Below are 14,987 nucleotides of genomic sequence, written 5' to 3'. Positions count from 1 at the left end.
CTGGAGTGACATGATGTGACTTTATCTTTTAAAGTTACATTCTACTTACTGTATAAAAATATATTGTTGAAGAGTAGAAGAAGGGAGACTATCAGTTAGTGGCGGCTATTATGCTTATCATTCAGTATAATAATCATCTAACTTTCAAATTCTGTCCTCAGGTAATACCTAGGAGGACTCCAGCTATACATGTGAATGCTTTGTCTGTTAGGGTCATTGGTATTTCTTCTGGTGGCGAAGCTTTGTGAAATTTTGTGAACAGGATGGCATTTTCAAAAACTGGTATTATTCAAAAGGAAAAAAAGAGCTCATATTTGTTATTAAAGGTGTGGAATTTCTGATGCTTTGATAACCTATGCCTGCCCTCTAGTGGCAGTGAGTGAAATGTCATGTGATTTCAAACATAGCTAAGTTCTTTTATCAATTGTTAGTGCTCAAAAGGATTTTAAAGATTTCTTTCTAAAGATGAGGAAACTGAAGACCAAATAGAGGTGATTACTTTTACTCATTTAACTGATTGGTGGCAAAGCTGAACCGAGCCTGTGACATATTTCTCTTGACTCCTAGTCCTGTGATCTTTCTAGCAAACTTTGCTATCTTTTGTCCCAATAAATGACACTGTTTCATCAATTCATTTAACATCTACTTATTGGGTTCTTGTTATATATTTAGTATTTTCCTCCATGCCGTAGGGCTTTCAGAGAAGAATAATTTAGGGTCATTGTCCATAGAGACATTACAACCTAAATGAGGAGACAGAGCATATATGAGTTAACTGATAGTATGTCAACAATACAAATAGTTCAAAACCATATGTGATTAACTTTCATATACATAACCCAGAGTGCAAGTGTTGAGGGCTCAGTAAACTGAGGAACCATTGTAGACTAGAGTTCTCCCATCTTTTACCCTTTGGATCCTTATTTATGTGTTCAGTCATTCACCAAGTATTTATGGAGCACCTATGGTCAGACATTGTTCTGGGTGCTGGGAGAATAAGGGGAAGCAACTCAGACAACATATCTGCTCTTATTGGGGTAGGGAGTTGTAAATAAATGACTTTAGATAGAAATGAATGCTGCGAAGAAAATAGAATAGGTTCATGGGGTCTTTCTATATAAAATCAGGAAAAGCCTCTCTCAGGAGATGCCATCTCAAGCTGAAAAGTAACTAAGGACAGGAATACAGGATTCAGTTGATAACTGAAGCCTAGGGTAAGAGTTTTTAGAACAAGAGAAATGACAAGATAGCATAGCTGGAGCACAGTAAGCAGTGAGGAGGGGGTGTGCTGCCATGAGATATGTTTGCAGTAAGAAGCAGGATACAAGCCTAGGTACTGGTGGCCCATGACAGCTCTTTGTGGTGTTTTTTTGAACAAGGGAAAAGTAGCATTATCTAATTTGCATTTCAAAAAGAACACTCTGCCTGCTGTGTTGAGAATAAATTAGAGGAACAATGCTGGTAGCAGGGAGATGCATTCTGCATGGAATGCCCATCCCTCTTTTCTACCTGGCATCACACTATTTATTCTTTAATCTTCCTCCTCTCTGAAGCCTTACCTAACATTCCCAACCCATTTGCAGTTCACTTAGTTCTTCCTTTGTGTGTCTTGTAGATGCTACTACTGTGCCTTTTGCTGTTTGTACTGCAGTGATTTATTTCCATGTCTTATTTTTGATAAGATATTTATCTTTGTTGAATGAGAACATGAATGATTTCACTGTAGTGAAGATTTGAATGTGTCTTGGAAGGGCAACTAGGATTTGGCTAAGAACTGTGAACAAAGGTACATAGGTAGGAAAGCATATGTCAAAGAACAGTGAACACACCAGGTTGGCCTTATAAAGAACAATGATGACTTTTAAGACTGAAAATGTAGGCTGGGTCTTAAGTAACTTGAAATTAATTCCCTTGGTCAGATTTCTCATCCTTGGTACTTTTGACATTTAGGGCAGAATGGTCTTGGTTGTAGGGCCTGTCCTGTGCATTGCAGGATGTTTAGCAGAATCCCAGTCCTCTACCCACTAGAGGTCAGTAGCACACCCCAATTGTGACAACTAAAAAGAAGTCTCCAGACATTTCCAAATCTCCTGTGGGGGGGCAGTGTGGCCCCTGGTTGGTAACCACTGCCTTAGGTAATGGGGAAGCATCAAAAAATAATCTTGAGGGCTGGAGGGGGGCGGGGCTCAGCAGTAGAGCAATTGCCTAGCATATGCCCTTAATCCCATCCCCAGCACTGAAAAAGAAAAAGAAAATCTTGGTGGGAGATAGTCTAATGTAACCGGCCTTTAATGAAGATGGAAAATAATTTGGAAGTAAGACTTGAATGTGTTAGAGGAAAGAGACATCATGCAGACACCTACTAGAAAACTATTGAGTGTTTTGGTTATAGGGTAGAGCATCCCCAAAAAGGGCAATGGCAAGGAGGATGGTCCCCCAGGAAGGAAACCGTTGAAGGATGGTTGTAGCTCACCTTCCTGCCATATCAGATGTGTAGATATCTGATAGGAGAGAAGCTGCACAGAGGTCCGAAAGGTCATTGATGAGATGGTTCAAATACAAATGACAGGGCCCTATAAGGAGATTGTGGAAGAGAAATGATGAGTTCCTTAAATACAAAGACTTCTTTTGTCCAACTCTGTGTTCCCCACAGCAGTACACATTGAATTGACAATAAAAGGTGCTCAGCAGAGTTTGATTTCTTTCTTTTTCTTTCCTTCTTTTTGTTTTTTTTCTTCTTCTCTTCTTTTCTTCTTCTACTTCTGCTGATTGAGTGATCAAGTGAGTAATATAGAGAAAAAATGAAGAAAGTTAACTAATTTCACTGTTTGTAACATTTCTGTATATATGTACACATTTCTTCATTTTGATGTTTATAACACTCCTATTATTAGAGATAAGAGTGTTAGCATTTTGAAGAAATATATTACAAGAATGTTAGAATGTAAAACGATCTCAGTTTTATAGATGATGCCAATTAAATATAGAAGTGTTCTTTATGAATTTCACCTAACTTTTTACCAGATTAACTGGAGGCTCACCTTCCCCTGGAAAACATACAGATTGCTAAGGCTAGTGGGCATATCTCCAGCGACTCCAAACACGTCTGCTACCCCCAGTCTCCTGCCATTGAGTGTTGGTTTACCAAGAGTCAGTTGTCTTTTTTTTTTTTTCAAAATCCATCTATCCCAGTTATACTTGTTAAGCTTTCAGTATTAAACAAACTCACAAAATCTGAGTGCCAAAATAGAGAGTACATTAAGTAATTAACCAAAGTCCCCTGTTCCAGGAAGCTCACATTTATATGATCTTATATTCTAGTCAATGTATCTCTCATTACTTAATTTTCTGTTGTTTCACGTTTGCAAATTATATCATATTTCTGTTTGTTTTCATAACTAATAATGACTTATTTTAGTGTTTGCATGCCATGGAGATCCAAGTCATGATACAGTTTCTACCCGTAATTCTTATGCAACTCTTCCGAGTTCTCACAAATATGACCCAAGAAGATGACGTTCCTATCAACTGCACCATGTGAGTTTTGGTGTTATAATAAAAAGAAGCTACTTACTTGAGATCTTTCTTCTTTTGTAATGGAAGCATTCCTTGCTATACACTTCTCTCTTGGAGCCGCTTTTGTTGCATACCATCCATTTTGGTATTCTGTAAATTCCATTGTCATTTGTCTAAAGATGTTTTTAATTTCCCTTTTGATTTCTCTTTTGGCTGGTTGGTCAGGAGCGTGCTGTTTAATTTCCATGTGTTTTTTGAATTTTCCACAATTCCTCCTGTTAACGATTTTTAATTTCATGCCATTGCACTTGAAAGCAACACTTGATATGATTTCAATCTTATTTTTTAAGACTTATTTTGTGGCCTAATGTGCGATCTACCCTGGAGAATATTCTTTGTGCATATAAGAATGTATATTTTGTGCTGTTGGATTGAATGTTGTATATATGTCTGTTAGGTCCATTTGGTCTAAATATAGTTCAAGTCAAATATTCCCTTATTAATTTTCTATCTTATTGACCTACCCAGTGTTGAATGTGGGGTACTGAAGTCACACACTATTAGTGAATGGCTAGATTTCTCCATTCATGTCCATTAATAGTGGCCTTATATATTTAGGACCATAAATATATTAGCTTCAAATGAACTTTCTCTAATGATGTAAATGGTTGGGGGCATGGCTCAAGTGGTAAAGCAACTGCCTAGCAAATGCAAGACCCAAGTTCAAACCCCAGTACTGCCAAAAAAAGAGGAATAAATTATTTTTAGAAAATGATGTAAATGTTCAATACCTGTGCTGTACAGTATAGCAGCCACTAGCCACATGTGGCTATTATTGAGCGCTTGAAGGATGGCTAGTTAAGCTGAGGACCTAAACTTTTAATTGTGTTTAATTTTAGTTTTAATCAATTTAAATAGCCACATGTGGCTAGTGTGTCTCATATTGGACAGAAAGTGGTGCTAAGCCATCAAGTTTTACTTGAAAGAATAAAGGTATATTATTTTTATATGAAAACAATTGAGGATATGTTATACAGTAGAATGCAAAATACACCTGAATTTTGAAATTAAAATAGGAAGCTTTTAAAGTCGTGAGCTCAATGCTAGGTGTCTCTGGCTTTGTTGCCACTGCCCTTCCCCCAGGCCATATACACCTGCACACTGTTCATCTCTGCTGTTGGGATTATGTGGTCAAAAACTTAAGACATATTATTCTAATCCAATGAGTCTCAAAATGTGGTTTCCAGACCAGCGGCATCAGTATCACCTGGGAGCTTATTTAAAATGCTAATCATTGAACTTCACCTCAGACCTACAAATTGAGAAATTCTGGGAGAGGAACCAAGCAATCTTTTAACAAGCCTTCCACATGATTCTGTTGATAGTGGAAGTTTGAGAATCAGTGCTAGTCTCTTAACTTTAAATCTTTGTATGAATTTTAAATATGCCTCCAGTTTTAGTTCATGTCATTATATCTGCTCTGTCTCTCCTTTTCTTCTTTCCCCATCTGTTTACATGCTTTTCATTTTATCTTTCAACTTTTTCCTTTTATTCTACTAAAGGGGATTTCAATATTTACCTTACTTGGGGTCTTCACTATACAGTAGCGATGGCTATACATACATATTAAGAAAGGAGAAGAAACACGTAGGCTGCCAAATTAAAGTATCCTTCTTTTGAACCAGGAAATAAATTTTGCAAGACCCCAAGTATGTTAGATGCCAAAGTCTTTGTTAGACCTAAACTACCATTGTATCTTAGGTAATTGTCTCACTTTTAATTGCTTGGGGACTGTTAGGTATTTTTAGGGTGATATGATGATCCTATTTAACAATCACGCTGCAGTAGTTAACTATAGCACGACAATGCTGACTTTTGTAAATGTCATTTCAGGGTTCTCCTACATATTGTATCGAAGTGCCATGAAGAGGGCTTGGATAGTTATTTAAGATCCTTTATAAAGGTTTGTGAAGGAAGCTTTGTTGTGGGGTGGTTTGTTTTATGGGACAATTCTGCCTTATGGTTTATTTTCTTTGTTTATAGTATAGCTTCCGACCTGAAAAACCGAGTGCTCTTCAAGCCCAGCTGATACATGAAACCCTGGCTACTACCATGATAGCAATATTGAAACAGTCTGCAGATTTCTTAGCAATAAATAAACTGCTAAAGGTAAGGACACAGGACAAAACTAGGGACAAAAGCAGCCATCCACACACTTGTTTGATACCCCTCCCTTTTGTTTTTCACCATTTCCTCACATAATCCACCTCTCCCTTCTCTTAAAGTTCTCACAGAACCTTCACCCTCCCATGCACCGCTCAATCAAATATGTAATTGACAAACTTTGGATCAGATAGAGCTGGGACCTGGGGCCAGTTACTTAGCATCTAAATTATAAGTATTTATTTTGGTCCAAAGAGCCATGAAAAACTTACTGTGAAACTAGGAAACACAAGCTGAAAGAATTGTGTTGCAGCCTTTAACTTATATCTTTATGTTTCTGAAATTATATTACAAACCTAGTTACACAAATTTGCTTCAAAGCAAGTATAACCAATGTTTTGTTTAAATTTCTCATTGGCTCGTTGAAGTTTCTCAGTACCGATCCACTAACAAATAAGATGTACCAAGTCTAAACAAAAGCATTGGAGCTTACAGAGCATAAAAATAAATAAATTATAAGTATTTAACACATAAGCTTCTGACATGTAGTAGGCACTCAATAAACAGTAGCTCTTATTATTATCATTAGTTTTATTATTCCTTCAATTAGTGGTAAAATTTGAGATATCTTGGGATACATCTGCTTCGGGATTCTCTCTACCCTCCAAGTTACATGATTTGGGCAAATGTAGGCCGCTTCGGCTGTGCAGGTATTGTACCGAGGTCAGGCTTGGGTCCCCCAGCCGAATGCAGTTGTTTGTAGAGAATTTAAAAGTAATAACAAAATTAACTAAAGCTTGATTTGCTCTTATCACCAAGCCTGGACAATTCAAAACAATGTCAGTGATGAAGTTCCACTCCCCACTGGGACAAACATTGCCATCCTCCCCTCATACATCACTAGTTGGCCTTTTTGCTAGAACAGGTTAAAGATATTCTATGAGACTTTGATGGTGACTTGTGATCACTTGAAAATGTTAGTAAAATTTGGATAGAATATCTGTATTGATTTGTCAGGCTTTGCTGGGCTTCAAAGATTTACTCAACTTAGTTTTTTTTTTTTTTTTAGTACTCATGGTTTTTCTTTGAAATAATTGCAAAGTCCATGGCCACATATTTGTTAGAAGAGAATAAAATTAAGGTAAGTAAGCTCAATGATAATTTTATTTTGTAGTTACAAGTTGAGAATTCATTATGTGAAATGTCTGGAAGCCAAAATATTTCAGATTTCAGATTTTTTCAGTTTTTCGGATGGATATTTGCATACACATAATGAAGTATCTTGGGGCTGAGACCCAAATCTAAACCTGAAATTTATTTATGTGTCATATACACTTTGTGCACATAAATTAAAGATAATTTATCCACTATTTTATATTTGCATCTGTGTTTTGGCTTCAGTCCAATCACATGATGTCAGGTATGGAATTTTCCAGTTGTGGTATTAGGTCAATGCCTCCAAAAGTTTCTAATTCTGGAGCACTTCAGAGTACAGATTTTTGATTAGGAATGCTCAAATTGTATAAAGAAATTTTCTTAGTTATAGGAATCATAAAACTAATGCTTGTAAAGTAAAAAATATTTACCTCATAGTTACTGTGGTTTGCACAATTTTCATAGGTGAGTTTACTGAAACTGACATGCATGCCTACTTCGTGTGGCAGAAAAAAATAGAATGAGAAGCTTGTATGTGTCAGTATTGCAGGAACATTATATTCCACAGTTGGGTTGGGATAACCTGTTATTATGGATAATTTTGGTCATTGGTATTATTAGAGGACCAGATAGTTTTATAAGGGTCTGGAGTGAAATGTACAGTGAAGTAGTGATGTCATTTTGAGTTGGGAGAAACATTAAACTTCAGTTTAGAAACATTTATAACGGACCAAAGTAAAGCACACCCACAGCGGGCACACATTGACACACCCCTTTGAACGTCAACTTAAATATTAATAACGAAAACCAGGACTGTCAAATAGGCACAGTTGGGGGTTACTAGTGGAGGAGGAGGGTGAATGAAGGAGATTGAGATGAGGGTGTATGATGGTTGGAGTTCATACACCTGCAGGAAACAGAACTAAGAAACCTCTCGCAACTGCTTTAAGTGGGGTGGGGAGGGGTTGAGGGGGAGAGATGATGGGGACAATGTAACTAATGTAAAATATAAGTCTAATGGGAATTGTCACTATGAATCCTCCCCCATATAACAAATATATTCTATTAAAAATTTTATTAGAACATAAAAAAATTTATCACTGAGAAAACCCATTTATATAGAGAATGCGTTTGAAAGTGAAAATGGCAATTGATTTAGACCTTTCAGAACGCTGACTTTTTTCTATCCCCATTTGCTTGAAGCTACCCAGGGGCCAGAGATTTCCTGAGGCATATCATCATGTCTTACATTCCCTGCTCCTCGCAATAATTCCCCATGTGACTATTCGCTATGCAGAGATTCCTGATGAGTCCAGAAATGTGAATTATAGTTTGGCTAACTTCCTGAAGGTGAGTTAAAGACAGCCAGAGCATGGTAAGGAACTCTTCTTCACTGCTAGGGTCCTGAAAACCAAAGGGAAAAAGTACCCTCTTTTTAGAGACTGAACTTGGTCTTTCTAAGGGCGTTGGAGTAACTCTTTTGACTCAGTTGATGCCCAAATGGAATGGCTGACTAATTAAATCAGACATCCCACACAGGTGGCTTAGCCAGAAGACAAGTTTTGCTTATTTTAAAGAATGCTTTAGAAATATTTCAGTTTGACTGCTGTTAAATAGGGCACATACTTTCTAGGTCACCACAGTTCCTAACACTCTTTATCATACTCCTAATCCTCTTTATGCATTTAAGTCACTTCTCTGACCTCCTGTTTGTTTTGGAGTTTGCTACTATTGAACTAAAGCAACCTGTTTGGTAAAGTAACCACAGTCTGCCTATTGCTAATGTACAGGAAAATTGTTAGTTTGGGCCAGTGAGGTTATTTTATTTGGGAGATAGCAGAAATCCCTATACTTATAAAAGAGAGCATGTTTGTCATTAAGTTTTTTTTATTTGTTTATTCATATGTGCATACATTGTTTGGGCCATTTCTCCCCCCTATCCCCTGCCCCCTCCCTCTACCACCACCTCCCCTCGCTTCCAGGCAGAACCTGTTCTGCCCTTATCTCTAATTTTGTTGAAGAGAAGACATAAGCAATAATAAGAAAGAGAAAGCATTTTTGCTAGTTGAGATAAAGATAGCTATACAGAGAGATTCCTAGTATTGCTTCCATGTACAAATGTGTCACATCACCAAGTTGATTCATCTCTAACTCTCATTATGTTTTGATATTGTTACTATGTAAGAGACAGTGCTAGAATGCAATTGTTTTATAGGGTGCGTAAGAACAATACTTAATTTGTCACAAAGGGTAGGTGTGACTTTGTAATACGTTTAGTTTTATCTTGTTTCTTTCCACTCCCCCTTTCCTGATCATGCATCAGCCTTATGTTGAGAACTTCATGGTCACCAGGCATGGTGGTACCTGCCTGTAATCCCAGCACTAGAAAGACTGAGACAAGAGGATCATGAGTTCAAGACCAGCCTGGGTTACATAGTAATAACCTGTCTCAAAAAAAAAAAAAAGAATTCCATGGTCAGTAATCCATCCAAGCAGTTTAGTGTGCAACATACCCTTGTATTTTTTAAAATTAAAAATTTGTAAATAGGTTTCAGATATCCAAAATACGATTTTCTTTTTTTGGGGAATGAGGGAGCAGGGTCTCGCTGTGTTGTTCAGGCTGGTCTCCCGAGTAGCTGGAGCTGTAGTCATGCAGCGCTGTTCCTGGCTCAGAGTATGGCTTTGTAATTGACTTCTTTTTATCAGAATTAAAGTTTTAACATTATTACATAAACCCTTTAGTGTATTAAAAAGTAAATATCCACAAGTTTTTTTTTAAGTAAAATAAAGAGGAGATTGTCTGAAATGTAAAATCTTACTTTCTCTGATGGACTTTAAACTTGAAGTTTACTATGTAGAGGGACCAGAACATTGTTGGTTTAATAGAAGTATTTACTTAAGTCAGAAAACACTTGCTGGTCTTCTATGTGGGGAGTCCAAGATGTGACTAGCTGTCTCTGTAATCAAATTCAAATACACAGAAGAAGATAAAAATTCTAACTGTAATACTGAACATACAAACAAAATACTAGAAGGACCAATAACTGTGATCAGGCAGTGTGAACAGAGGTAAGAAACATACTGAAGAATTCTCCCAGACAAGAGTTAAGGGTGTTGCATGTTGAGGGTCCCTGAGCAAAGACAAGATATGTGTGTTGAGGAATTGTTTAGAAACCAGACAAAAAGTCATCATTTGGTGAGTTTAAGATGTGAAAAATGGCAGGATGCCAGTTACTCATGCCTGTAGTCCTAGCTACTTGGGAGGTAGAGATTGGGAAGATCACAATTTGAGGCCAGCCCAGGCAAAAAGTTTACGAGACCCCATCACAACCAATGGCTGGGGGTGGTAGTGACGCCTGTCATCCCAGCAAGATGGGAAGACTAAATAGGAAGATTGTGGTCCAGGCTGGCCAGGGTTAAAAAAAACAAAACAAGACCCTGTCTCCAAAATAACCCAAGTAAAAGGGGTGGGAGGCATGGATCAATTGGTAGAGTGTCTGCCTACCAAGCACGAAACCCTGAGTTCAAATCCCGGTACTACCAAAAAAAGTGTGAAGAAAGAGCTCAAAATGCCATCTAGTACCAGATGGTGGAAGGCCTTAAATGTCAACTTTATGAGTTTGTATTTTGATACATGTGCAATAGAAAAATACCAAAGTTTTTTGAGAATAATTTTATTGTTGGTATGATGGATAAAGTGAGGAAAAGACCAGATTCAGGGTGGCCAACTAGAGGACCAGTGTTCCACCTGGCAGGCAGGGTTCATTTCTCCCCTAACCTTGCTGTGTAGGTCACACCTTCTATTGTTCACCCATCCTTTACAGACTTCTCTGGCACTTCTTATTCAGCTGTGTTTTTATTACTTATTTGCTTTTATTGGACAACAGTAAGGACTGTTTTACTCAGTTGTGTATTTCTCTAGAATGTCATTGTCTCCAATATAGTTGTTCCTCCATGTGTTTGTTGGGTGAATTAGTAAATGAACATTATCCTAGCTTGGTAGTCCAAGTAAGAGGTGACAAAGGTCTAACTGACCCCAGACAGTGGCCAAGGAAGTAGAAAGGAAGGTAGAATATTATATATATGCAACTAATTTTAATCAGATATTTGTCTTTCTATGCACTCTGGAGAATATAAAGGAAAAGAGATGGTTCTTATTGTCCTATGTAGGTGATAACATAGGAAAATAATAAGTTAAATACACCCTTGAGTAGACTAAAATGTTTAAAGGACGTGTGGACCAAGGTAGTTGAGGAAGATAGGAATTTATGAGAAACTTAAAGAATGGGCAGAATTAGACAGAAGTGATGATAGACTTGCTAGGCCTGGCCTGAACAAAGACCCATAAGTAAGAATACCCAGTGCATCTTGAGGGGGATAATAAGTCGACAAGCTCTATTGGAAATACAGCTGGAAAAGTCAGTTAAACAAGATTATGAATGTCCTTGAATGTCAAGTTAAGGAATTTGAAATTATATCAGATGCAACAGGGAACTATTATAAGGTTTGGGGCAGGAAGGTGACATGGTTAGGACTTAGAGATTAATCTGGAAGAAGTTAGATGAGTGGAGAGGTAAGAGGCCTGCATACTGGTTAGGAGACTAACAGCAATTGTTCAGCAGCTGGGTAATGAGAGTCTTAACCAGAAGAATAAGAGCAGGTAAATATGTATAACTATTAAACCTGTCAGAGAATATGAATGTTTTAATAGGCCAGGACTTCTTGGGACACAAACAAAACCTTCCCTTTTGATATGAATTGTTTATATAGGTAAACCTGCTTTCAAACCAACTGACCATCCTATACTTCCCTTTGAACTTGAAAGTTGACCAAAATGAGGCTGCGTAACTGAATAAGTTATATGTGTGTATATGCATATGTATTTGTGTGTGTGTGTGTGTGTGTGTATACAATTTTTAAAACTGTATAGTTGAGGCTCCTGAGTCTCAATTCTAATAATAAGTCACTTGCTCTTTTTTTTCTTTATGGTCACCCAGAGCTCTGAAAACTATTATTATATTATCTATAAAAATGAAAATGTCATACCCTTAGTGTAAAGCAAATTTAACATCTTTTTGAATTTATGCCTGAGAGACTTTTAGGATTATGTAACTAACCATTTTGTTTTTGTTTCTATAGCGCTGTTTGACACTAATGGATAGAGGATTTGTATTCAATTTGATAAATGACTATGTCTCTGGATTCAGCCCCAAAGATCCTAAGGTAAGTTATAAGGACATAATTGTAGTACATGACAGACTTTATTGCATGAGACCACAGGTGACACTTACTCTCTTCTAGAGGATTTGAAACTTCTTTTTTCATTTAGCTACTTTGAGTATCAAATGTACCTCAAGAAGCAGGGGATACTGACTCATGTTTTGAGGATCCCTAAGACCACCCACATGTTCAGTAATGTTAAGCAGGACTCAACATTGTAGTGGAACACTTGGTTAAGATTCATTAGAGGGACATGATAAGGATACTCTGTTGGATCAAGAAAGGAAAAGTCATCAAGTGGAGTCTCTGGCAGTCCACCTGCAGACTTCCTGAGTGTTCTCTCTCTCCAATAGTGAAAATGCAGCCACACATGTATAGTATTTCTGTTCAAGAAATCTCATTTGAGCTGCAGAGTTCAGGGTTTTTATTGGGGGACTGCTCATGTATTTGGAGCTGGTCAAAATCCCAGACTCTTCAAAAGGAAAGCAAAACAAGTGTCCACCATAAATCACATTGTTTGTACAAAGGGCCTAAGGGGCTGCTAGTAAAGTCTCAGCCTTATCTGTAGGGAATGCATCCAAATCCTGCTTCCCAGATGCTAGCCAGCATCAACATTGTAACAGGTCTTTTAAAGGTTAACAGTCTTGGGGGGCCTACTATGTTAAGTCTTTCCTGCACAGGTTGCATCTCCAGGTATTCTTAGAATAATAGACATTTATGTTGTGAAAATTAATGCCCTGTATTAAATTATCAACATGAGAAATACCTACTAAATAGGAGTTAATGCATAATTTTTTCACATTTAGGTTCTGGCTGAATACAAGTTTGAATTTCTACAAGCAATTTGCAATCATGAGCATTACATTCCTCTGAACTTGCCAATGGCATTTGCAAAACCTAAATTGCAGCGAGTTCAAGGTATGTATTTGGTTTTCCATCATTTGGAATTGTTTTTCCTTTTTTTTTTTTTGCTAGCACTAATGTAGTATAGTATTTTCTATCTAAACCAATTAACTTAAAGGTAGCTTTAGAATTGTTACCATCTGAAGATAGCTCCATTAATGGGACTCTGCATTTCTTTCATAGTATCAGTGGAAGTATTTATAGTAAGAAGAACTCAAATGTGTTACATAGATTGCTGTGTAAATATAGATGTCAGATACTAGTAAAGTTTCTCTTTGCAATACTGTATAGAATCTTATTTCTAAATGAAGAAAAACATGAATGCATTTCTGCTGAAAGTATCAAAAAAGGAAATGTAAAGGCAGAGTAAAATGCTAACATATACGTACTAAATTTATGAAATGCCTTCAGTTTTTAATCTCCATTGCTAGTTTTATTGAATGCTTTGTTGTGTAGCACTATTCTTATGTTACTATGTTTTTTATTTGTCCCTTTTCTTTTCATATATTAATTAGATTTTTTTTCATTTGCGGTGGACCGTTTGACTTCAGTAGGTAGGTTTAACTCGGTTCACTCTAAAGTAGTATGCTGTTTTTAAACACAGTTGATTGGATGAATGGCTAAGATGGATGGGGGCTTTGTTTGCTTTTCAAATCCTCCCGAGCCAAAATGAGCCTTAGTGTACCGTAGCCAGAAAATCTAAAAGGTGGTGTGCTTGCTTACTTTTTAAGTAAGCTTGAGTGTTGTGTGCCTTCAGATGTTGGCCCTCAGAAAACAAGTGCCTGCTGCAAGTCAGCTTGGGGGCAAGGAATGGGCTGGGGGTATCTGTTCTTCAGGTGTGTGTCACCTCTCCCAGGCTTGCCTCCTTCTCTCTCACTCTCTTTAAGGGCTACTTGGCCATAGTTTTGAAGATGTGGCTAAAAACATCTGATTGAATTAATTCAAATCACTGAAGTAAAAAAAATTCATTACCGTTTGCAAAATCTAGCCTGAAAAGGCCACCTTGGTTAGTCAGTATTGGCTCTTGTGCATGGAAAGTAATTGGAATTCACGAAAGAGCATGACCAATGCAGGAAGAAAATCATATTAGGGAAGTCTCTGCTCAGTGGTGGTGGTCTTAACCCCAGCGAATTAAAAATGGTAGAAATGGGGAAGTAATATTTGAAAACTACAGCACTCCTATAGAACACCCCCTGTTGGATTCTGAGCATGTATAGCTCACGTACTTCCTCAGGACTTACTGGCAGCTGTGAGGAGAAGAAGGAGTGGACAGATTATCAGGATTTCAGATTAAACTGAACTACTCACAGCAGTTACCAAGTACTAACTTAATTGTATTAAGTGCTAAAGAGCCAAAAAACAAAAGAAAGAAAGAAATTGAAGGCATGTTCTTTAGCTTTCTGGCCTGAGTAAATTAAATGGTAGGAGAGGGGAAATAAAGATAATAAGAATTTACTATAGAAACCAGTAAACTTGATCACAGTCCCCTCTGAGTTGTCATAAGGCAAGTCCCAATCACAGCACTAATGTACTAATGTCTGGAATTTAACATACTGAGGAAATAAAGAAGTGAAAAACACAGTTTGAAATGGTGTTTTTATGAAATGAAAGACTTATGTTTATGTGATGATGAAGTGAAACAAGGCTGATTTTGGTATTGTTCTTGCATCCCATGTGTATATTCAGGCCAGAACTTAATGTTTTCTAGAGCAGTCAATACTTAATACTGCTAGAATGGTTCAGTTGTCTAGTTTCTCTTCCTTTTCCCACTTTACAAGTATAAATAGATAAGTCAATCAAGCATTATTGTGTAGAGTTGAGTTACAGTTGAACAAAATCTCTCCAGGTATAAAGAAATGTGTTTAAACATTGCCAAACACAAAATTATTTCATTCTAGGTTCATTTCTAAGATTCCTAAGAGTTTAAGAGAATTTAGGGGAAAAACAAACTGAGGACTTTCTTCCTGACAAATTATTATTAAGTGACTATCTAGCCCTAATTAAAAGTGCTCCTGACTTATAAAATTTTG

General features: G+C 37.2%; 1 protein-coding gene across 5 annotated transcripts in view; it reads left to right on the top strand.

Annotated features, from left to right (window-relative positions):
- The window catches only part of Dock11 (dedicator of cytokinesis 11), a 191,688-nt gene that overhangs the window by 104,259 nt on the left and 72,442 nt on the right, over window positions 1-14,987 (top strand). For 4 of the 5 annotated variants that reach the window (XM_074063355.1, XM_074063353.1, XM_074063354.1 and 1 more), the window contains 8 exons: window positions 3,419-3,537; window positions 5,410-5,479; window positions 5,560-5,685; window positions 6,749-6,820; window positions 8,038-8,184; window positions 11,974-12,057; window positions 12,861-12,972; window positions 13,473-13,511. In XM_074063355.1, the coding sequence (XP_073919456.1) occupies window positions 3,419-3,537; window positions 5,410-5,479; window positions 5,560-5,685; window positions 6,749-6,820; window positions 8,038-8,184; window positions 11,974-12,057; window positions 12,861-12,972; window positions 13,473-13,511 (769 nt within the window). The remainder of the gene's footprint in view (window positions 1-3,418; window positions 3,538-5,409; window positions 5,480-5,559; window positions 5,686-6,748; window positions 6,821-8,037; window positions 8,185-11,973; window positions 12,058-12,860; window positions 12,973-13,472; window positions 13,512-14,987) is intronic. The other variant, XM_074063352.1, reaches the window with a different exon arrangement.

This window comes from Castor canadensis, chromosome X, assembly GCF_047511655.1.
Source record: "Castor canadensis chromosome X, mCasCan1.hap1v2, whole genome shotgun sequence".
NCBI classification, from domain to species: Eukaryota; Metazoa; Chordata; class Mammalia; order Rodentia; family Castoridae; genus Castor; species Castor canadensis.
Note: the sequence above shows the minus strand (reverse complement) of the source record. Positions and strands in the feature narration are given on the sequence as shown.